This window comes from Balaenoptera acutorostrata, chromosome 5, assembly GCF_949987535.1.
Source record: "Balaenoptera acutorostrata chromosome 5, mBalAcu1.1, whole genome shotgun sequence".
Classification (NCBI taxonomy): Eukaryota; Metazoa; Chordata; class Mammalia; order Artiodactyla; family Balaenopteridae; genus Balaenoptera; species Balaenoptera acutorostrata.
The window spans coordinates 99,957,969-99,981,470 of record NC_080068.1 but is presented as its reverse complement, the minus strand read 5'-3'; the positions used below and the strand labels follow the sequence as shown (position 1 = coordinate 99,981,470).

The 23,502-nt window shown below is 43.9% G+C and overlaps 1 protein-coding gene across 9 annotated transcripts in view; it reads right to left on the bottom strand.

Annotated features, from left to right (window-relative positions):
* Positions 1-4,548: 4,548 nt before the first annotated feature.
* Positions 4,549-23,502, bottom strand: part of LDB2 (LIM domain binding 2) — a 386,421-nt gene continuing 367,467 nt past the window's right edge. For 2 of the 9 annotated variants that reach the window (XM_007167343.3, XM_057547422.1), the window contains 3 exons: positions 14,806-14,929; positions 11,565-11,716; positions 4,549-5,903 (listed from right to left, as the gene is read on the bottom strand). In XM_007167343.3, coding sequence (XP_007167405.2) covers positions 5,673-5,903; positions 11,565-11,716; positions 14,806-14,929 — 507 coding nt within the window. In that variant the 3' untranslated portion in view covers positions 4,549-5,672. The other 7 variants (XM_007167347.3, XM_057547425.1, XM_057547423.1 and 4 more) reach the window with 7 other exon arrangements.

Genomic DNA, 23,502 nt, shown 5'->3' with positions numbered 1-23,502 from the left:
CTCAGATGTGCGTACACGTATCCAAGCATCACCCCCTCTGTCGTGAAGTCATTCCCACAAACACGCAATCACAGCATTTGTGTCTCCCCAGGGATTTCCTATGGCTCACCACAGAAAGAACAGACCTTGGAGTCATGTGCTGATTCAAACTCGACCTTGTTGTTTTCGGTTTGTGAGGTTCATACACAAAATGCTTGCATCCCTGGTTGTGGTGAAGATTAAATGAGGTGCAGCACATGACATAATAGGGCTCAATGAATGTGAGTTCCATACCTATAAACTCCTGGAGCTTTTATTCCTGGTGTTTGTGGACACTTTGCACACACTCAGCCTCATATGCTTGGGTAGCATTTTATGCACTTGTCTTCTATCCCAACTGTAAGCACCTTGAGGGTAGGACCAGGTACAGGTATCCCTTATAATGCCCAGGGGCATTATAGCCTGGGCACAGGGCAAATAGCCAATAACTGAATTTCAATTTAATACACTCTTATCAACCTCTGACCAGCTTATTATTAATGATTATGAAATTCTAATGGATGTAAAAAGGGAGTTGACCAGCTATAAATAAATGGTTTAATATATTATGGTGTATTCCATTAGTGGATCATTATATCGAAATTAAACTCATGTTTTTAAAGAATAGTTAATGAGGTGGCTCGTTACAATATTATACGAAAAGGGTGGGATATGTAATTATCTAGTCTGTATATTACCAACATTGTAATGTATATGAGCCTAGAAGAAAAAACCAGAAGGATTTGTATCAGAATATCAGCAATGGTTATATCAGTGTAGGGGGATTACTTTATTTTTTTCTTGTCCCCATTTGTTCAAATGATCTATAATGAACATGTATTGCTTAACAATCAGAAAAAAAAAAGCCTAGCAATTTTTTTATGGAAGATGGAGGGGGTGTCCCATTATAAAATGAATTTCCCAAAGATGCTGCCAAACCTGCTTTAGGGAAATAATTGATCTTGTTGGCCTTGTTCTCACTGTGCCCCACCCCATGTAGTACCACTGTGGGTTGTGTTATTCTATTGCATTAAATGCTCACCTCAAGGTTAAAGAGAAATGGAGAGAGAAAGAATTTCCCAAAGGCATTGGGCCACTTATTTATAAATCCCTTGTCAGATGTCCTCGAGATTTCAAGGCCCTAAAAGGGGGCTTCCCTGTTTTGTTCCATTACCACGTAAGTGGCAAGTCTTGATCTCTGGCAAACTCTTTGTCACCCCCTGAAATACATAGTGAATGGCAGAAAGGTGGTTGCCAGGACCCCTCTCCCAGGCCAGAGAACACCTCCAAACACCTCACCGACGGACTGTGCACCTGACAGTAAGTCTAATAAAGGGGGTCAGAGTCGAGGTGACATGATGCTGTCATTTGTGAGCTCTGTGACCTTGGGCAAACTTTTTAACTGCTCTACGTTCCATCTGCAAAATGGGGGAAAATAACCTTACCTCACCCACAGAGATATTGCAAAGATTCAATGAGATCATGCTTGTCCCATTCCTAACCTAACCGACAGAAGGTAACCACTACTGTGGCTCTTATAAACCAGCGTGGTTTGGTGAAAGGAGTATAGGCTTTGACCCTGACACCCAAGTTCAAAGCCCACCTCACCACTTATGAGCTGTGTGATAAACAAGGTCAATTAACCTGCCTGAGCATCAGTCTTCATATCTGTAAAATGGGTCCCTAATGCCAACTTCCAAATGCGGCTTTAAGGAGTAGAGAGTATGGTGTAACGGATAGAGCAGCCGCCAACAGAAGCTGGGCAGGTAGAGTGAGTGAGTAAAATGGTGTGGAGATGACGAGCTGGAGTGTCTAAGCAGGGTAGCCATGACCTGGTGGCAGCCAACCGTTACCACCCAGGGACTCAGAAGTCCGAGTCTATGGTTGTTAGATCTGATTTGTTGAGAGAAGCAAGAAATTTTAATTTTTATAGAAAATTCATCAGTTTTTAAATGTTGGCAAATGATTAGAAGTTTTTCAGGCACCTTTGTGTAGGCTGCCAGTGGTAGATTGTATTTTCAGTTGTTTACTCATACCCGTTGCCATTGCAGTCTACAAGTGGTAAAGTATATTTCCCCACCCCACTTATGTTGGATTGTCCTTGCGACTTGCTTTGGCCAATGGATGCAGCGTGAGCAGAATCTGCCAAGAGAAGAGCATGCCCTGGGGATCCACTGTCCTAGAAAGGGACCTGAGGGGCAGACCTGAAGTACAGTTGCCCCAGGCGACCCACAGTCCCATGAGTGAGAAGAATAAAAGGTTTGCGGTCAAAGCCTGCTGAGCCTTGGAGATTATCACAAAGCAAAACCCAACTTACATACCCTTGGATTCTCGGTTTGAGACCACCCAGGCAAAGCACCTAGCAAGTGCCTGGCACACAGTGTGTACTTAATAGATGGTTGCCCTTAGGATTATTCTGGGCCAGACAAATCTCATGGGGTTTCTTAATAGAAGTTAGGCTTAAGCCAATGTTGTGTAAAATGTTTGTTTTTTGCTGACTTGACCTCTGAAAAACTTGAACAAGCCCATCTCTGCTACCTCTTACCTTCTTATGTACCTACAGGGATAAATGTCACTTTACGTTGTGGCATAAAATTACAGACTGTTTGAAATGTAATGGAAAAATGCATGGTAAGCAGTAGTTCCATGATTTCTAGCTTGGGAGTTTTTAACTCTATCTATTCCACCAACATGTATGATAGAGTTTAGATATTAAAGATTCAGATGGAAATGATTAAACTACTCAGACCTAGAAATGTCTAGTGGGACAGTGAAGGGTGTTTAACAACAAAAACAAAAATTTGTAAGGGAAGAACCAAGGAAGAAGCAAGCACCAAGCGCTCTTGGACCTCAGAGGGGACAACAGACCCTGACCAGAGTTGGAGAGGCATCTCTGGGGACCTGAGAATCAAACTGGGCCTATAAGAATGAATAGCTTTGGTTATGTAAGAAGGTGGGGGATGGCATTCTAAGAGAGAAAAACATATACAAAGACACGTGTGACCTGAGCACTTAGTGTATTCAGGAAAATGAGAGGAGTCTAGGTAGATAGATGGTGAATCAGGTTCAAGTGGGAAGTGGCTAAAGATACAAAGTAAGGTAAGCAAGGACCAGGTTGTGAACTGTGTTGGATGCTGTAGATTTTCAAACATGGCCACCATCAGTTTCTCCCCTCTAAAAGAAAACCTAAAATGGTCAGGTGGGGTGAGGGACAAACCGGCAGTTCTCTTAGCAGTACACTAGTGGGGAAGCAATAAAGTAGCCATTTTCCTCTATTTCCTTTGGCTCTGTTGCTATTGTACTGTACATTTTCCTCCAAATGCTAATGTTCTAGGGAAGCAATGTGATGTTCTAGAAAGAATCCAGGCTTTGTAGTCAAGGGAGATGCAGAATCAAATTCTAACTGTGTCACCCATGAGCTCTGAGATGGGACAAGTCACTTAATGAAACTGACTGTTGCTGCCCTGCCCAGAAGCCCTTTCTGAGACCAGCCCAACCCATGCGAAGATTCTAGGACTGTTGCATTCTAGCTGGCCTCTTTTCTGCAGAACAGCCCTTGGCTGATGGGTGCCGTATTTCTGTAAAGGTTACCACTTCCTACACACCCTGGGGATGGCCCCAGACGATGACTGACCAGTATAGGTGCACAGAAGTCTGGCGGCTCAGCCCAGGAGGGGATAATTGTGCTCAAAGCCTTCCCCTGCACCATGGACCAGGCTCAGGGAGTAGGCTACCTGAGTCTGAAGTTTTCCTAGGCTCTTTCCCTTTCCCTATCCTACCCCCTCCACTCCCTTAAAGATTTCTTTACTGAAGAACTCTTCCTCGATAAATCTGTGCCCGGGATCCTGGTCTCAGGCTCTTCTTCTGGGAATCTCAACCTAAGACACACACTCTCCCTTAGCTTCTCTTTTTCAAGCCCACCTTTTCCAGAACTGGCTGAGATGATATATTACTATGGCCTGGCACTTCATACACACTCAGTTAATACTAACAGATTTCCTCTCTCATCTTCCTCATGGATACAAAGCAGAAAAATATGATGAAAGTTCTTTAAACAAAAAGTCCTCACGTGAATTTTCCCTATCTCTGTATTGCAAATCTTTTAGAAAAACAGGCAAACCGAGGAACTGATTTTTAAAAATGGGGAGATTAAGGCTTACTTGGGGGAGTTGTGAAGATTAGCTGAAATAATGTCTGTGGACCTTAAATAGAGATGTTTGGTACAGAATAAGCACTCAGTGAGTGGAAGCCGCTGCCCTTGCATTTGGCCAGCCCCAGGAAGCCAGGTCAATCCTTCCTTTCCCATCCTTGTGTCCAGCAGAGTGCCTGGCAAGTGGAAGGCACCCCTGTGTCTGCCCAAGTAAACTGCAGTGAGCGGGGAAAGAAACCATACCTTACAAAGATGGCGCAGTTTTCACAGTTCCATTCCATCTGGAGTTTGGGCCATAAATCCAAGCTCAATACTTCTCATCACTGTGGGCAGATTTCTCTGCCAGGCTCACAAACAGCCAGACTCACTTGCTTTGGTCGTTAACAGTTTATTATTGGCACACTTATCAGTAAAGCATACATAAAATACAGCTGTTTTATAACACACAGAGCCACTGTGTCTTTACATGTATAGAGGAACATATTAATATGCAAATGGAAAAATTAGTTCTTTTATAAAGTTTCACATAAATACACTGGAATTGCTCCCAAAGAAAAGTCCCCATAAAAGAACTAGGTTAGGGCTTTACAAAATATTATACAGGAAATATACTATGAAAAGAAACAACAGTCAACTCAGATACAACAAAAAAAACACAAAAGAGTTTCAGATTTATTAAACTGCCCACAAAATTAATGGATTACAATGGCTTGAAAATATTTGGATCAACAGAAATTTTACAAACGCATACATTCTCAGGGGGCCAAGTGCCTTTCTTTACATAAAAATCTGCCTTGGTGTCTCTGATGACAAAAAGACATTTCTTGTTTCAGCACTCGGGCTCGATTGAACCAACTCGGGCTCGAGGACCAATTGACATTAGCTCGGCCATAAATTACCCTGCTGGGCCCTCTTAGCTGTTACCCAATGAAAGAAAAGGTGAAGGGGGAAAAAAAAAATAAAGGTACATTTAAATTACTTTCCAAAAGTGGATTTTTTTTCCTTTTCTTTTTTTACTGAAACAAGAAACTCTCAGATGCAAGTCAAAAAGCAGAAAATATTTTACAATTTTAAAAAGTCTATCTGTAGTTGGGTTCGGCATAGAATGAGATCCTGAGCACTGAGGGTTTATTGACAATATGGCCTTCGTTGGATGGTTGGGTGGGGCGGGGCGGCGGCGGGGGCGGGGGGGGGATGAAATTAACAAACGTGGTTAAAACCGAGCCAGGAGAAGCGCTAGCGTTTGCTCTTACTTTAATTACGATCAGTGCCAGTATCTGTGTTACCTGTGAAGGCCTCCAGGGAGGGGTCATGGAAGTTTACTGGGAATGATCCTCTCGATTAAAAAAAAGAAAGAGAGAAACTCAGATCACTGCGGTTTAGAAATCGGTATTTGCTTGGAAAAGTTGTAATGTCTCCTCCTTCCTCTCCTGTGAGTAAGAATCTGAAATAGTGAGCGTAACCCACGGGGGCTATTGACAGTGGATTCTGGAGCTGGTCAATCTTACTGGGAAGCTTGGGGTGGGGGGTTTTCTGATTTGGTCTCTTGAGTGGCGGGAGGTTTACTGTTCCAAGGGCTGCTGTTCCCCAGGGCGGGTGAACTGGTGAAGTCTTCCTCGTCGTCCATGCCGTTGGCCGCATCATACTGCGTGTTTTCTAATCTAGTGATTAGCCTTTCGTCCTCGTCCCCAAACTCACCTCCCATCAGAGTTGGCTCTCCTACCACCATCACATCCTGTGAACAGCAGCTGACATTATTACAGGGAAACCTTGGGAGAGAGAAGCTCAGCTTAAAACACTAGTGGGAGGCGCTGGGGGATCTAGGACAGACACACTCGTGTCCTGTACACCGGGGTCAAGTCTCAATGTCGGGGGGCCAAGACGCATATTGGATTTTTCTACAGGAAATAAACATCGCCTCCTGATGTGTAACAACCACGCGAGTTTATGTCCTTAGTGCGCAGCCTGACACCGGAGAACGAGCAATGCTAGCAATCTGCAGAAATAAAAAAATGGATTTTTCAAAATTAAAAAAATCCACGCTTTTCAACTTGCCGACACTGGGGACTCTTGAGAGGGCTGTGGAACCTTCTGCTGGGTGCTTTGCAAGACCTCCAAAAATCCACCACTTTTACTTAGGGCCTCTGGATGGCTTTGGAAACTAGCAGCCAACACCGGGAGGATGCAGTTCTGCAATAGTCATGCAACTCATTCCAAACAGCATTTTCTCTGTCCCAAGGACGGTATACATTTTAATTGAAGACAGATCTCTCTTTTCTCTACTCAGCCAGGCCCTTTTATGCAGCCGATATCCTTGACATTCTGCTACTTAATTATGGTAATTAATTTAGGTAAAGTTTTCGATAAAAACAATGTTCACACTGATTTGACAATTTGCATAGCTAATTAAGTCATTAGCAAAAACCTGCTGATTGCCAACAAGCCCTGAATTTACCATCTGTTATTCCATGGTGCCTGTCACCTATCCCCACACAGGCAACCCCACCACCAATCTGGGCAGTAAAGAGAGCCAGTCTGTCCAGCTGGTACCATAAAAGGAAGATGAAGAGCACTAATTGTAATTACGTTGATGAAGCCAGGAGTCATCAGAAATGGAAGCATGCAAGAAGAACCCATCTAATCACTCCTTTAAGTACAAATTGTCCTTCCATGCAAACAAGGCAGCCACCTACTGTAGCTGGGAGCTCCGTGGAGGCCACCGCTGCAGAGGCACGGGGACAGGGGAGAAGGACGCATACACAGGGCACAGCTTTGGCCTCTCTGTCCCAAGGGGACCCTATGGGGTTGATGGGTGACATGGGCATGGGACAGGACGCCTGTCAGGTGGATCCTGCTGGGTGGGCTCTGAGCAACAGTCTACTTAAGAGCGCCCAACTGCCATCAGCCTCCACTGAGGCTGGAAAATCAGGGCTGGCCACATGCTTTTGGAGACGTAAGTATGCATTTTCTGATAGGGAGGCTAATTTGCCTTGACAGCTGGGTAGACATTCTTTTCACTGGGGCAAGAGAGGCTTTCCTGGAGCAGTATATTAGTGGAATACTGTCTGTGGTCAGGAGAGGGTCCAGCGGCCCTGCCAGGGTCCTTCTAGAATTTTGAAGGTGCCAGTTGAACAAATCCCTTAGTGACCACCTGATTTGTTTTGGAATGGAAAACCTTGTTTGTTTGATTGATCGATTCTCCTCGAATTAGAGGGGAGATAATCAATAAGTTTCACACTGTGTTTTCAGACTAATCACTCTTGTGAATTGATAGCAGTGATGTTAAAGAGAAATGCCCCAGATGAAGCAAATGCCTAAAATATGACCTGGGAAGACTCAGCAATCGAGGTACTGGCAGGATATTCAGTTGTGTGTTTCCGAGAATGTACTTATGATGCCACGAAGAGCCAGACATGACACTGACATGTAAGAGACTCGTGAGGACCCTTAAAGTGAGATGCAAAATAGACACAGACTCCAAGTGGCAAGAATGCTGGCAGGATTTTAAATGGAATGTGGCCTCCACCTGACCCTTGGGGTGTTGGGGATAAAAAGTGTCACTTCGTTGTAGGCAATTAGGAGACCGCGCTTACGATCAGGAACAAAGGCAGGCGGGAAGACCAGGTTAAGATGGGGTGGAGGACGACACGAGGTTTAATTCCACCAAATGACCTGTGTGTAGCACACTTTGAAGGGCTGGGGAAACACATGCATGACGTGTCACGGGGCAGGAGAAGAATGTTAGAAGCGACACGCGGGTCTGCATTAGTACTGTGAGTCCAAGGTCATCGAGAGAGGCTGGGAGAATGGGAGGAGGTTAAGCATAATTTGGAAACAGAAGAAGCCAATTTAAGCGTGATATTAGCAGAGACGTTCTCAACACGCCAGATGCCTTCATTGTACCAGAAAATAACAGTCATTCCAGAAAAGTACTATGAAAATAGTGATTTAAATCACTTCAAATGGGGCTTATACGGGCTCATAATGTTTGGTATATCTTTGTTCCAGGAACGGCTGGAAAAGGTGCCCAGGCATGGATATTTTGGAGCATCCTAAATTTCAGAGAGATGCCACATTTGCCTTACTGATTATAAAACGTATCCTTAGCCAGATGCATAATCATGCGTGTGCGTGTGAGTGTGTGTACACGCATGTGTGCATGCGTGATTAATAGATGTCAAGTTACAAAAGGGATGTGTGCTAAGGACTTCATATGCACGTAGATACCTGAGGCCACTTACACAGTTACGAACACCGCTCTACCTGGCTCTTCTAAATCTCTGGGCTAGGATAGGGGCTTCTCGGCTCAGAAGGGCTTGGTTTGTTATCCTCACACAAAATGAGTGGAGACACCACGTACATTCTGGGCTCCCTCTAACTAGGGGATGTTGGCACCGTTTTCCCCACACGCCCCACATCTTTAAAAGTCCCCCCCAACATTCAACATCGGTAGTGAGAGATGCATTTCCTTCCCGTCCCTGCTGTCTCGTGTGTCCCACAGGAGGCGATATTGGTCCATCTGAGAGTAACCCATATGGTCTCGACTCCCCAGGAAGCAGACCTCTGCTCCTCGCCAGAGGCCTGGACGTGCCACCAGCTCTTGCCCGTGTCACATCTTCTCACTAATCCCCCGTGCAAGGACCACCAACCTCTGAGGAGGACTGGAAGTGACTCCTTTCAGGGCCCCTCAATGCTTCTCCTTAAATTGGCCAGAAGGGGTCACTGCTGTTGAATGACACAGGTCTCCATCCCTCCCAGGGTTGAGGCTGCAGTTCGGGATCGCTCCTAGCCCCTGCTCATGGAGTGAGAAGCAGAATCCAAGGATTAAACCCTAGCCCTCGCCAGACACACACGTTGCTGCCGTGGCAGCTGTGCGGACCACAGCCGTGGTCGTGGTAGCACACCCGATCTGTACATGCCTTCGGACAAGGCAGCTAATGCCTGCAGGTTGCATTTCTATTTAAACAGGAAAGGGGTGCTGGTCATTCAGGAGACAGGGTTAAATAATGTGGTCCCTACAAGCCAGCCAGGGCTTATCGTTCGACATCTATTCAGCTGGAGGACATACAGAAATTTACACATTTTCTTAACCTGGATGACTTCCCTGTTGCTCTCAGCCATCTCTAAGTTTTACTTAATGAAAACATCCTTGTTTGCATGGCGGGGATAGTGCTGAAATTCTACTCGCACTTTCTAACGGCACCTTGTTCTTGTCCAAAGGGTCTCGACTGATTAAAAACCCTCTTGACACAGGTATCTTCCACCAAAATGCAATTGCAGGTTGGGAGGACAAGAGCAGAATGGAGTAGAAAAAGTTAGGTGCTCTTTAAAAAAAATGGAAATGATTCCGACTAGGCCAGGTATGTCAAAATACATGGATATGTATGCTGCTATTCTATACCCATGGCAGACATCACTAATGGATGGCCCACCAGACCCAGTCCAGGCCTCAGAATCTTTCTCAATACTGTACCCTGTGAGCTGAAGCCAGGAGTCTGAGCTGGCAGGAGAGAGGAAACCTCTTTATTACTTTATTAGACAGTGAGCTCTTCAATGACAGAGCTTGGGTGGGTCTTTTTTTGGTTTTGTTTTTTTTAAATCTTGCTATTACCAACACCTGGTATAGTGTGGGGCACATAGTAGGAGCTCAGAAGACACTTGTTGAACCGATCTGAATTCTTGCAGCCTTTAAGTAGCTATGTCAAAGTTCCAGAAATCTCTGGAATGTACTTTCATTTGTTCGTGGAAACTAACAAACATTAGTTTCTAAAACTCCAGAATTAGATGAATAAATGGGCTGCTTGTGTGCACTTTTGGGGTTGATTTATTTACGCCTGGCCATTTTTTTTCTATGCATTTTCCCATTTAACCAGGAGTGGGTATAACTTATTGGCACCTTAATAAAAAGACTCTGTTTTTCTCCTTTGATTTTTTTTTTTTTTCCCTGACTCTTCTGGGGTGAAAACTCCGTTCAAAAAACAGGGGTAACTCTGGTATGTTTTAAGAACTACAATCCCTAGCAGTCTTAAAATGAAAATGGCACCTATCCCACAGGCTGGCCACTCTCTCATGACCTTTTCTTTCTAATGCAACAGGGATGACGACCGTGTCCCCTGTCTGTGGAGGACAAGAGGAGAGGCCAGGTAATTCTCAGGTACTGACGGGGTTGGTTTTAGCCAGAGAACTGACCAATGGAAAATGGGAGAGAGTGGGTGGGGGACAGATTTGAAAGACACAATTAGAAGTAAGTGGAGAATCCCCTGGAGATGAAGGTCCACCCTCACATGGAGGGAGATGGAGCAGGAAGAGAAGCAGAGGGTGAGGCCCACAGACCAAGAGAGGGAAAAGAGCGAGAAAGAGGGAAAAGGTAAAATTGCACTGGTTGAGAGAAGTTACAAGAAAGGGCACATTTTTGAAGACATAGTATCTAGAGGGTACCTATGAAGCACCACGAAAATCCCAGGATTTGAAGGATAGTCAAAAGCCTGGTGAGGGTGATGTGACAAGGGCAGCAGAGAAGGAAAACCCACAAGTCATCGTGGTGGGGAGAAGCGGCAAGAAATGCTTAAAGACGCATGAGAATTTAAAAGTGGTAAGTGGTCTCGTACTGGGATGAGGAAGTCAGAGTCAGGAAGGAATCAGGCAGAAGGGAGCAAATCGAGGAAGAAAACATAGGAGGTGAAGAAAGTTCCCGCCCAGTTTATTTACCCTCTGTGGGGACGCCCTCAGCTGTCAGCTTTGGAGTTCAAAGAAACCCCCTTCTGAGTGGCCCATTTCCTTTGTCAAGACCCAGAAATGAAAGAAAGGGGTCAAGAGGTCGAAAAAGTTGAGACCAAACCAGGGGCTGAGCCTCCCCCCCTAAGCTAATGAAATGGGAAAGCGAAATCCACTGAGCTGCATTTGTAGTGGCCTTGAGTTAATTACCTGAGTCTTAAAATAAGAGGGGATGCCTGTGTCTGGGGGCGGGGGGGGGCCGTCGGGGGGCAGTCGAAGGACAATCTGGAGCCTTAGTGCCAGGAGCTAGTTTCCAGGGGAGCACAGGGTCCCGGTGATGTTGTTGAGAGTCCCTTATATGCCACCAGCACCCTGCTAAGTGATATTTTAATTAAACCTTAAGTGACATAGCTCCTGTCTACAACTCTGAAGGCTTTTTCATTCCGGTTCCACTGCAGCACAGACTCTTCATATTCCTTTCTAAGTCCCGGTTTGCAGGGGAAGGTTTCCAGGACAGAGCTCCTCCCCCTCCTCCCACCCCGTGTCCCTGCCTTCCCCTCCCCCGCCCCCGCCCCGGCCCAGAAGGTCATTGCAGCTAAAAGAGACTTTGCCGTAGGGCCCCTGGACTCTGGAGACGACAGGCAAAGGCAGGATTTCAGCCTAAAAGGAAAGCGAGACTTACAGGTACCTGACTGGACAGACTCAGGTTGGCGGCCGGTGCCTTCTTCTTGCTGCCCGTGCTGTTGGCGGTGTTCCCAGCGCCGCTGTTGGACGTGCTGCTGGTGGAATTTTTTCTTTTTCTCCGTTTCGTTGTCGGTTGCCTTGTGGGCTCTGCTGCAACATGAAACATGGAAGGAGGGTCAGTGCCCAGGGTGACCACCAGAATACGGGCCCTCCAGGGAAGCCGTGTTTTTGTAAGTTCAAAAGAGTAGGACTGTTGATATTTTTTCCACTTCTTTTAACTTGACGAAACCTAAAAGAAGAAAGCTGCTGATTTATTTGTAGCACACAATGACTGAAACTCTTTTCTTTAGTATCTTGATAAAGTGATTTGTATTTAATTGTTCTTCCTGATGTCATCTACTGTGTGTGTGTGTCTGGAAGCTCTTAATATGTCTTAGGGTGAGTTACACCACTACTATAGTTTGAACTTAAAATATTATTACCATTATGAATTTGGGGCAAAAAATTTTTTTGCGGTCTACCCTCTTTTTATAACAAAAGGAGGGCTATGGGACTCCTAGGGAACCTCCAGGGGTTGAGAGAAGTATGAGCTGAGCTTAATTAAGTGAACCAGTGAGTTACAGCAGCACCTACTGGCTAAGTGTCATATTGCAGCCCAGCTCTATCGCACGCTGAAATGTTGAAAAATTGGCCAAAAAATTTGTGTGGGTTTTTCCTGTAACATCTTACGGAAAAACCTGAACGAACTTTTGGGCCAACCTGATAAAAAGAAGAGGAAGTGTCCATCCCATCAGCCATTGATGTGGAACTTAGGTATTCCCAAGCTCAGTAGAAATACCCATGCTTTGGATCCTGGTGTCTAAAAGATGCAACTAATTTCAAAATTCCTGGAGAAAAAATGTCATAGTATGCTACAGCCAACATATTAATGAAGAGAAGCTAGACCTTTTCTGGAAAGGTCTATTTAGAAATAGAGAAAAAATATTTTGGACCTGAAGGATGAGGCAACATCTTAATGGAAGTATAGGGACACATGGAAATGTGTAGTAAAATGAATATTGTTTATTTATTATGTATTATGAGCATAACTTAATATTTTCATATTTTTAATGTTTTCTATGTCATTATTTTATATTCACGGCAACTCTATCAACTAGGTACTATTATAATCTTTGCTTTGAGAATGAAAAATCTTCAGAAGCCTGTTCCAGGCAGTTACTAAATGAATTGGAAACGGCATGTAAGAGCATCCTTTTTGCTAACCCTATTCTAGATCCAACTCTGATGGAGAGAAGGTAAGCCAGGACCATACTGGAACTAAGTGAGGTAACCTTGTAGCACTTTCTTGAGGCATCTATACTGCTTCTGATGAACACTGGGGAAGATCTCCTTGAAGGTCATTTCAAAGACCACTTAGTCCATCATGTTATCTCTGACTTTTGATGAAGAAGGAGATTATGTTTCTATTTATATAACATATTTTCTTTCATAAATATTTTATCTCTTATGTTTAAAGATTTTCATCAAAGGGCCTAACATCCCTATCCACAGAGAGTTATGGGTGCTTATTCTGAAGGTTATAGAAACAGGAAACAGAAGTGTTCCAGCTGATGGGGCTGGAGGAGAGTTGAGAGGTACATTCTAAAGTAAAGCAAACTTTTAAAGTAAAGCTGGAAACCCAGCTTTCCCTGACAGACATCTTCTTCCTTTGACTTGAATTGAAATCGGCTGCTTTAAAAAAAAAAAATTTGTACTTTTTCATGGAATTTTGGGGAAATACACCTAAATGGTATGCTCTGGATTACTCGCACTGGCGGTAGGTAGCTGTGGTAATAGAGTCACGAATTGAAGACATAAAAACTTATTGTGACATAGGGACCTCCACTGATTAGCTTCAGCTAACTTTGGCAAGTTACTACTTTAAATCTCAGGCCTATTATATCGAATGGGATTAGCAAGAAATACCTCATAAGGTTGTTGTGAGGATTCAGTAAGGGAATGGAAGGTCTGAGAGGGCTGCGATTTGTGACTGTTTTCACGTAGTGTTATACCTACAGTGGCTAGAGCAGTGCCTGGCACCTAGTAGGGGCTCAATAAATAATTGTTGAGTTAATGACTGAATTAATGAATAATATATGAATTATATGTGCACATGTTGCGAAATATGTGTTCAAAGCATTTAGTGAGCGAAATTTTTTCCTATGAAGGCTTATTGGTACTGAAAGAGAAAATAAGGCCAATTTATGCACATTTAATACATTTGAAAAGTAATGTTCTAAATGTCTATAATTCCTGTAAGATGGGGATGCCACTATTCTGTGTAAAACAATGCTCATTTTTCTCAGCTTTCTAAGTATGTACTTGGTTACATCTGCTATATTCACTTTATATAAAACCCCTGGCCAGTTACCAGTGGAAGGTGACCATTATATTTTGTGATTCAGAAGGCTATGTGCCTCGTGTTAATAGTTACTCTTTATAAAAATAATTTTTAGCGAATGGATACGTTTTGCTTTTATGATCAATGAGGCTCGACACATGCCTGGGAGTGAAAATGTATTAGATAGAAGGACAATTAATGATGACTCGAAGCAGTAATTTCAGAACCCCAGCAGGAGACTATAGTATCTAAACTACATTCTAGGGAAGTGAGAGAATTGGAGTCTTTTATGTATTCTTTTCATGATCAGAGAACCCTTTGATATTATATACCTTAAAAAATAGAGCAAAAATATTTATTTATTTCCTTCCACCCTTCCTCCTTTCCTTCTTTCCTTCTCTCCTCTATTCCCTCCTATTCTTCCTCTCTTCTTCCTCCCTCCCTCCCTTTCTTTTCATAATTTCTACCGTTCTTCAAAGAGCAAACAAAATCACAGTAAGCCATGAGCAGTCACCAGTCTTGTCCAGCGGAACAACCACTGGACTGGAAGACAGGAAACCTGGGTTCCGATTTCGGCTCTGTCAATATCTTCTTGGTAACGTTAAATAAATCAATTTTCTTCTGTGGGTTTCAGGTCCTAATCTAGCAAGTGAGGAGACTGTAGAGGATGGTCACTACACCTAAGAAGGATGTTTGCCCTTCACAAAGTCAGTGTCTTTGGGTCCAATATCACGGTCAGAATATCCCTTATAAACTACTTTGCCAATACATTTATGATCACTTCCTTTTCACACGCCTTCATCCCCAGAAGAAGCCTCAGAAAAAGCATGTAGACGGAGAGTGAAGAACGAAGTCGTACCTGGCGGCGCCACCATCCGCTGCCACTTCTGAAACAAGCAGGTCTTCAGGCAGTCTCGTGGACTGAGGTTGTAAGTTTTATGTCTGGACATCAGTTCCTGCATTGGCTCCAGTATTACACACAACTGCAAGGAGTTCAAAGACATCGGTGTTTTACTACTTGATAACATTATTTGCAATAAATAATGTCAACAGCTGGCATCCAAAAGAAAGCTTAAAGGTACTTCACCCGCGACCCCGGGTTTTGATTTTCTCCGTGTAAGTTTGGAGGAAAAGAAATATTACCAACACTTGATAATGCCCACTTAATTTACTCTCATTTATAATATCATATTATAGCTGAATGTGGTTTATACACACAAACATACACACACACACACACACACATGCACACATCCCCACACATTCTGTACTGACTGTTGGGTGGATATATGTGGTTCTATTCTGAATTGTAATGATTCTCTCTGGTTAAAGAAAAAAGCTCTCTTCCATGGAGCACAGCATGCTCTGATTTCTACTCTGGTCTCTGTTGTAGTTCCTGTTTGTATAACCACACACTATGAGTTACAATGCTAGTTTATGTAGATTATGTGGCAGCGAAAGCCATCTTTTAAACTTTGGAGAACAAAGTGGCAACTACAGGTACGTTTTTGATCCTAATTCTGATAAAGGGCCATGATGAACACTATTTTATTTTTATTCATATACTCATTTGTATTTTACACAAGATGAGAATGTCAGTAACATATGCTGACTTTCATTCAGTGTGGGAGCTTTTTCTGTGGTTCTGCACACGGTCGCCCTTCTTCTCTCCCTTAGTTAGATCTTTCAGCTTTACTTTGGTCCAAGACCTCTGATGATAAAGATTAATGAATGAAATAAGAAGGTAAATCCAGTTAGGATTGCCTTGGACTTTTCTGAATTCCTTCTCATTTGGAAGCTTATCAGAATACTGCTGCATTGAAAGGACTGTTGCTAAGAGGGCAAAGACCAAGACTAGGAACAATGCATCCATTGCTGTTTCAGTTACAGCTATACAGACATTGGCAATGCACCTTCCCATGTGGAAAAACGTCATTTTATTATGAAAGGCAGATGTGCAGTCCCCATGTTCATCGGGCCATCGTTTTCACTACTCCCTTCCCTTCTACCATTTCTCACCTGAGTATTTCCCTAGATTCCACACTCCTTATTGTCCACTGGTTCCCTCTACCTGGAATTCTCTGCTCTCCCTCTTCCTGGCTAATGCCTACTCATCCTTGAAGGCAAAGTTCCTTCCTCTGTTAGGCCTTTCCCCCCTGGCTCTGCACCTCTCCCTGTGCGGGCTGAGTTGGAAGCCTCCACAGCTCTCCCATAGCACCCAGCCCTTTCTGCTCTACAAACTTACTCATTTACGTTTTGTAACCATAGGCTTCCAAGTCTCTTTTCCACTCGACTTTGAACTCTTTGAATGCTGAGGCTATGCCTTTTATCTCTGTGTTCCTAGATTTGGCTCAGATGAATGGATGCATTTAAGGAGTGATTCTTAGAAAGACTGGAGTATCTTTCTATGCCAATGTTCCTCAAAGTCTAAGGAACACTTCCATCAGAATCGGAAGAGTTGATTATTAAAAATGCAGACTTCCAGACTCTGCCTTTTCTGTTTCACTGAGTCTGGAGGTGGGGTCCTGAATCTGTATTTTAAAAAAACATTCTCCCATCTAATTCTGATAAATATTACCCAAAATTGAGATCCACTGCCCTGCATATGCTGGGCTTTAGAAGAGACAAATATAGAAGCAAGACATGCACAAATCCCCAGGGGTTTCCAGCTCAAATTCCCCTCTCTTCTTACCCCCCCACCTCACTTTTCCATGCCCTTCCTCTCTTCTCAAGTCTAGGCATGATAATCAAAATTGCCTTCATCTAGAAAAATTTCTCAGCCCGTTTTACCTATCGATGATCTAAACTGTGCCAGAACCACAAACCCCATTTAAGGGCCAACTCTAATCTCCTTCCATCTGCAGTTTCTTTGGAAGAAGAGACTAAGATTTCAAAGCCTGAACAACACAGGTGCAATGTGAGCCAAAGAGACAAAGCTACTGGACCCTAGTGTATCAGGCTGTAAAGTAATGAGATCTGGGCTAGTTATGATGCATCTTCAATCTTGTCTATCTTCTTGTTTACTTTGGAGTCCTTTTTGAAACCTAAAATGTTAATAAGGAAAACCCTGTGAAAGAGGGAGGGTTACTATGCAATTAAGTCCATATTCCAAGACTGCAAGTGTGTATTCCTCTACTAACAACTCCACACTGGAAATCAAAGTATGTGCAAATTACAGACAACCTCAAGTCTTCCCCTGTCACTCATACCAAATGGAGTGAAGGATTCCACAATCATCTCTACACATAGAGATAAGAATGGATTATCCACCAAAGAAGAACCACTGCTAGCTTCAGATAGGGTCAGAAGATGTTTGCATCTATTATTAAGCTAGGGCAGTAAGAAAAGCTTTCAGAGAAATTCTAAAGACTGGGTAAACTTTTTCTTTCAACTAAAAAATGTTATTAAGGTTTTAAAACCATTTCCTTTTTGTCCATTCCCATTCTTGAGCAATTGACTTACAGTGGCTATAAAATACATGGATGGAGTGGAACAAACATGGACTTAGAAACCAAGAGATCTAGGTATAGATTTTGAGTCTGTCACCAGATGCATACCCTTGGATGAGCCACTTAATAATGCTGGGTCTCAATTTCACCTGTAAAACCATACTCACCTTGTATATTGTTTGGGAAATTTGAGATAATACGTCTTGACACATAAGTTCAACAAACAGATATTATGATTACATATTAGCAAGCACAGCACAGATTGCAAAACAAACCACATTTCTATTACTTTAAATCAACAAGCATTTATTGAGTTTTCTCCTAAGTGTCAGGCCTATTTGGACCTAGAAAGGAGAACCCACGAGCTCATTTTCTCTTTCTTTTTTCCCCAGGTACCTTTCCTCTCCGGGTTTTGGGCAACACTTTTTACAGGTGCTAATCCTCAGGATTTATCCCTTCCCCTTTCATGTAAAAATATCTTCCCGTTGCTGTATCCTACCCCAAAGGAATTTGCATCTCTGAATGCTAATCAGGAATCCCCAAAGTCATTTTTCTTCCAGTGGAGGGTACTGGGCTGGCGAGACAGCCCGCCCCTTATTCATGTATGCAAATGAGCCTCCAGCTCTGGCGCAGAGACGGTGCCTTTGCCAGGCTGCGTGCTGTAGGTGGCAGAACTAACTCAGACAAGAGCCTGCCTTCTCCCGTAGCAAGCCAGTGCATCTTGGCAACAGCAAAGGCCTGGGGCCTTATGAAAGGAGACCAGGAAAGTTCGGGGAGTAGGTTCCCTCAGTCACTAGCCAAATCCTTCTGGAGCCAGGATTCCTGCTCTCCCTGAGGTCTCAGACCCCCTTGAGAATCTGGTGAAGGCTATGCAGCCTGTCTTCCAAATTTTATACAAAATATCTGGAGGTTTATGAACCCTCTTACACTCCCATCCATTGATTCCAGGTAAAGAGTCCCCTGTTTGTAATATATATGATCCAGGCTACAGTATAGATGCCTTTGCCCCCGCCCTACACACACACACACACACACACAACACACACCTCACTCCAACGTCAAAGGCATATTAATGGAACTGAGCATAATAGCACAGCGTCTTTTGATTTTTAAAGAACAATTTTATCTGTAAAGTTGTGTCTGCTACAAAGTTCCCAGTGGACCAGTCCCTTTGCCTGAAAAGAAAGGCCTCAGACAGTGACATCTGCAACACTGCAGCATCATGAGTGAGTTTGGTCTACACCTGCGGGGGGGTGTTGGAGGTGTGAAAAGATTTCGATCTAAAATAGAACCGGAGGATAGGAAACAGAGACTCCCAACCTGCCCTCAGAGGACGGGAACTTAAGAAGTGAGAGACTGATTTCCCATAAGTACTTGATTTAGAGATGATGGAAACTTACTTCCAGGCCAATGAACAGGTGCCAAAAATCCGTCCCCATCCTCAAGCCAATGAACTTGCTGCTGGGACTCTGGCTGGACCTCCCTGTCTTTGCACTCCTTGTCCATAAATACAGCCCATCCCTAATCCTCAAGAGACTCACTGGGGCTGGCTCACAGCATGTGTTTTCTTAATTGCAGTTCCTCCGCTATTCCTGAATAAACTCAATTTCTGGTCATTTGAGCTTGCCTCAGTTTACCTCTTTATTTGGGTTGCCTGAAGATACCAGGAAGAATCCCAGGGCACTGTGCAAGGTGGCAGGAGCCAGCAAGGCCTGAGACCTCTCTTTGAATAGGAAGCCCCTGCCAGGTCCACTTAGAATCGCAAAGAAAACCACTGCCCATTGCCCATCCTGGCAAAGCTCTGAGGATGCCTTTGGGCAGATTTAGTAAGAGTTTTAGGCTAGGCTTGCTCTCCTTATGCTTCCGACTTCATTTTCTGGGATTCTGGCCCAGCACTGACCCTTTGGTATGAAACCAAAACCTATAACCACAATGGTGACTTGCTGAGTGAGTGAATGAATGGGTGGATGGATGGATGAATGATTAACAGATATCTTGGCCCGATTTATAGCAAGGAGTCATTTGCTAGTAGCAGACAAATTGGGCATTGTCCTCTGGGCTTAGAGGTGATGAATTTTTCCATTTGATAAACAACTGATTGCCTCCTCTGTGGAGAATGCTTTGTACATGTGCACATGTACCCAATTACTACATGTCCTGGCTGGGCAGGGACATCTTAGCTCAGTCCCAGGACTTCTGTCTTTGTTCATAGTAACAAAGAACCTGGTAGATCTAGACAGTAACAAAGCCTAGTAGATCTAGACAGTATGCTATTTTGTTTTGTTTTCATCTGACAGTTCTCCTGGAGAAATTTGATTCTCCTTAGCTACACACCCACACTTTTTCTTTTTGCTCATCTCCTGGCCTGAACCCAGGAATGGGTGATGCCTATCAGAGTTGGCTCTGGCCTAAAAAGCTGATGCCTTGGGGTTGGCATTTGGCTAACTCCCAAAGCTGGGTCCTGACCTCCAACATTTAATTCAGTCTTTTCCAGAACATGGATGACACACTCTGAGCTTGAACCACTGACCTACTCTTTGCATATAGGTTTGTCCAGGGTTACTGTGTCCATAGCAGCTCAGGCCTTTGCTCATGTTGTTCTTGCCTTGAAGATCTTCTTCCCTCCTTCTCAGTCATCTTAGCCGGATATTGGCAAGCTACAGCCAGTGGGCTAAACACGGCCATGCTTATGTATTGTCCAGAGCTGCTATTGTGTTACAATGCCACAGTTGAATAAGTACGACAGAGTCTATATGACCCACAAACTCCCAAAATATGACTATCTGGCCATTCACAGAAAGGTTGCTGACCTCTGTCCTAAACCAATGCTACTCAAAGGAGGCCGTCTGCAAACTATTTGTTATGTGTCCTTGACCGGATAAGAGCTTGAGTTAGAGTATAATTCAGTTCATTGCCTCTTTCATTAAGAAAGTCTTGTGTCAAAAAATAACTCAGATGAACTAAACAATGTGTTCAACAAGGTAGTTGCTTCACATTCCAAAGCAAGCTCCTAATTTTGGTGTGGCTCACTAAGTGATCCACAGTCTGGCACTGGTCTGCAAACCATATCTGAGTCATAATAGTATGACCATTAAGGTCCTCCATGGTCCAGCTCAGATCTCACATCTGTCTCTGACCATCCCCACCCACAAAGGACTCTTACTTCTGTAGCACTTATTACTAACCTACGTACATCCCGGAGTTTATATTTGCATTGGGAATTTTTCTTTCTGGTGGACTTGTTTCATCTCCTCATCTATAGCAAGCCCTATTTTACTTTTCTCTCCCTTTTATTTAACACGGTATTAGGCATAATCAAATATTTGTTGAGTCATAACTTAATAATCACTGTGGAATATCTAAACTATGTTTGTCCCTGGAATATGTAACTGACATATATCATTAACCCTCACCACCTCCTGGTCCACTTTTAACAGGTGGGAAAACTCAGACTCAAAGCCAGTAAGTCACACAGAGCTGATATTAAAGAGTGTGATTCTTATAATGTAAAGGTTATACAACCATCTGAAGGGCAGAAAAGAGGTTCACAGTCAAGTTTGCCTGACTTCAACCCTGTGCTCCTAATTCCTTACTGCTCTGTTGTCTAACTCTCTGAATATGAATGGCCTAAATCTCTGCTAAGATACCAAGTTCCCTGTCTTTTATAGGGAGGCTCTCCCTGTCTTTTATATTGTTCCTTGCACATGGTATTGTGCAAGGAACAATATACACAGAGAGGTGTATCTATACACAGAGAGGTGGGTGACACAGAGGGGTGCAGGCTTTGGAGCCAGATTCATCTGGATCCAAACCCAATGGCTAGTCTGCCATTTACTAGCTGTGTGTTCTTGGCCAAGAATTTCAGCCTTGGGACTTCCCTGGTGGCACAGTGGTTAAGAATATGCCTGCTAATGTAGGGGACACAGGTCCGAGCCCTGGTCCAGGAAGATCCCACATGCCGCGGATCAACTAAGCCTGTGCGCCACAACTACTGAGCCTGTGCTCTGGAGCCCGCGAGCCACAACTACTGAGCCCACATGCCTAGAGCCCGTGCTCTGCAACGAGAAGCCACCACAATGAGAAGCCCGCGCACCGCAACGAAGAGTAGCCCCTGTTCGTCGCACCTAGAGAAAGCCCGCGTGCAGCACCAAGACCCAATGCAGCCAAAAATATAAATAAATAAATAAATAAATTTATTAAAAAAAAAAAGAATTTCAGTCTCTCTGAATGTCAGTTTCCTCATCTGTAAAATGGAGATACTGATATTTATCTCTGAAGGTTTGAAACAATATCTGTAAATCCTTAATGCAATGCCTGGACCAAGGTCAGTGCTCAAAAGATGGAAATTGGTATTATGATAACTACTGGTTGCACCAGTGGTGCAGTTTCACTGAGCCAATACAGCAATGTGTGATGTGATTGGTTAGCTACTCCGGGAAGTAAATCACTTGGTCTCCTTGAGACTTAGGGGGTCTAAATGCTCTAAGGGATGGTCATCAGGCCAATGGTCCATGGCATTTTGGTAGCTAATGTCTCTGATAATAATCCATTTTTAGAATTCAGTGATAAATACAAAATGTTCAAATCTATAAACCAGAGTCCCTTTTCTTTTCTTCTCCCCCACCCCCATAACCTACCCTTCTGGCTAACTCTGAATTAGAAAGATATCAGAGGGTGGGGATGATTAAGAACAAGCTCTTATCTAAGGGTGAAGGAGTCTCTCCTAATTAAGAAACACATCACAAAAAGAGATCTTATATTAAAACAATAGAAAAATATAACATACGGAATCTAAAAGGAAAACAAAACAAAACAAGCAGATAATTCCCCTAGAAACAGATAAGAATGAATAACAGGCATCCACATGAGTAAAACCCACTCTGCCTCCGAGGATGAAAAACAGGAGAGGGAAGGAAATGCTTTCCCTGAGAAGCTGTGCAATTCCAAAACATCAGATTATGATTTGGGTTTATTTCCTGATAGGATTAAAGGTAGATTGATTGTCAAATTCAAAACATCCTCTTTTTTATCTGAAGATTCAACCAGGGGAGCCTTTGCCTTTTCTCAATTGTTTTGCAAATTGATTACTCAGGGAAGTTATCACATCCAGCCCTGGAGATTGGCAGCTCTCTCCAAGCTCCAGGAGAGGAGGGGGTATAGTGACAGCCACTCAGGACTTGGAGGGACCATCCTCTTCCAGAGCAAGGAGTCATGCATGCGCGTTTCAATATCTATGCCTTGATCTCAATTTTGAGGCTGCAAGGAAGGGCGCCTATGCGTGGTCACCGAGGCCGCTGGCTGCTTTTCTGACCCACCCTCAGGAGAGAAGCGTTGGGCGATTTTCCTGAGCTACAGAGCCAAGCTCACGGTTGTTTTTGGCAGCACCAGTCAGGCCCATGAAGAGATGGTTCAAGGCCTCCAATGCTCATTCTCTTTCCTTTGGACCCATGGACTTAATCTCTCTGCCATGTCATTTGGTACGGGTACCCCTTCCACAGTGCTCTGGTCATTTGCCTTCCTACCCTTAGACCCACCCCCTCCTCCCAGCTTTGTACTGCAGGGGAGAGACCCCTGCACACTATTTCCCAACTTTTTTTGCCAACTGGCCTTGGGTGAGCTTTGGCCAGTTGGAGGCACCAGGAAAGACTGGAGGAAAGTGGGTTGAGTTATTTGGCTAGGGTTGCCGTAACAAAGTATCACAAGCTGGGTGGCTTAAAACAACAGAAACTTATTTCTTCTCAGTTCTGGAGGCTAGAAGTCTGAAATCGAGGTGCTGGCAGGGCTGTGCTCCCTCTGAAGGCTCTAGGGAAGAAGATTTCCTTGCCTCTTCCAACCTCTGTTGGCCCTGGCGATCCTTGGTGTTCCTTGGCTTGTGGCTGCATCACTCCAACCTCTGCTTCCGTCTTTGCATGGTTTTTTCCCCCATGTCTCTGCGTCCTCTCCTCTTCTTACAAGGACATTAGTCATTGGATTTCCAAATAAATTCACATCCTCAGGTTGCAGATAAACATGGATTTTTGAGGGACGCCACTCATGGTACCACACGGGTAAAGAAATAAGTAAGGCTATCTCTTGTCCTTTCTGTGGTTCAGATGGCCTCTCCAACA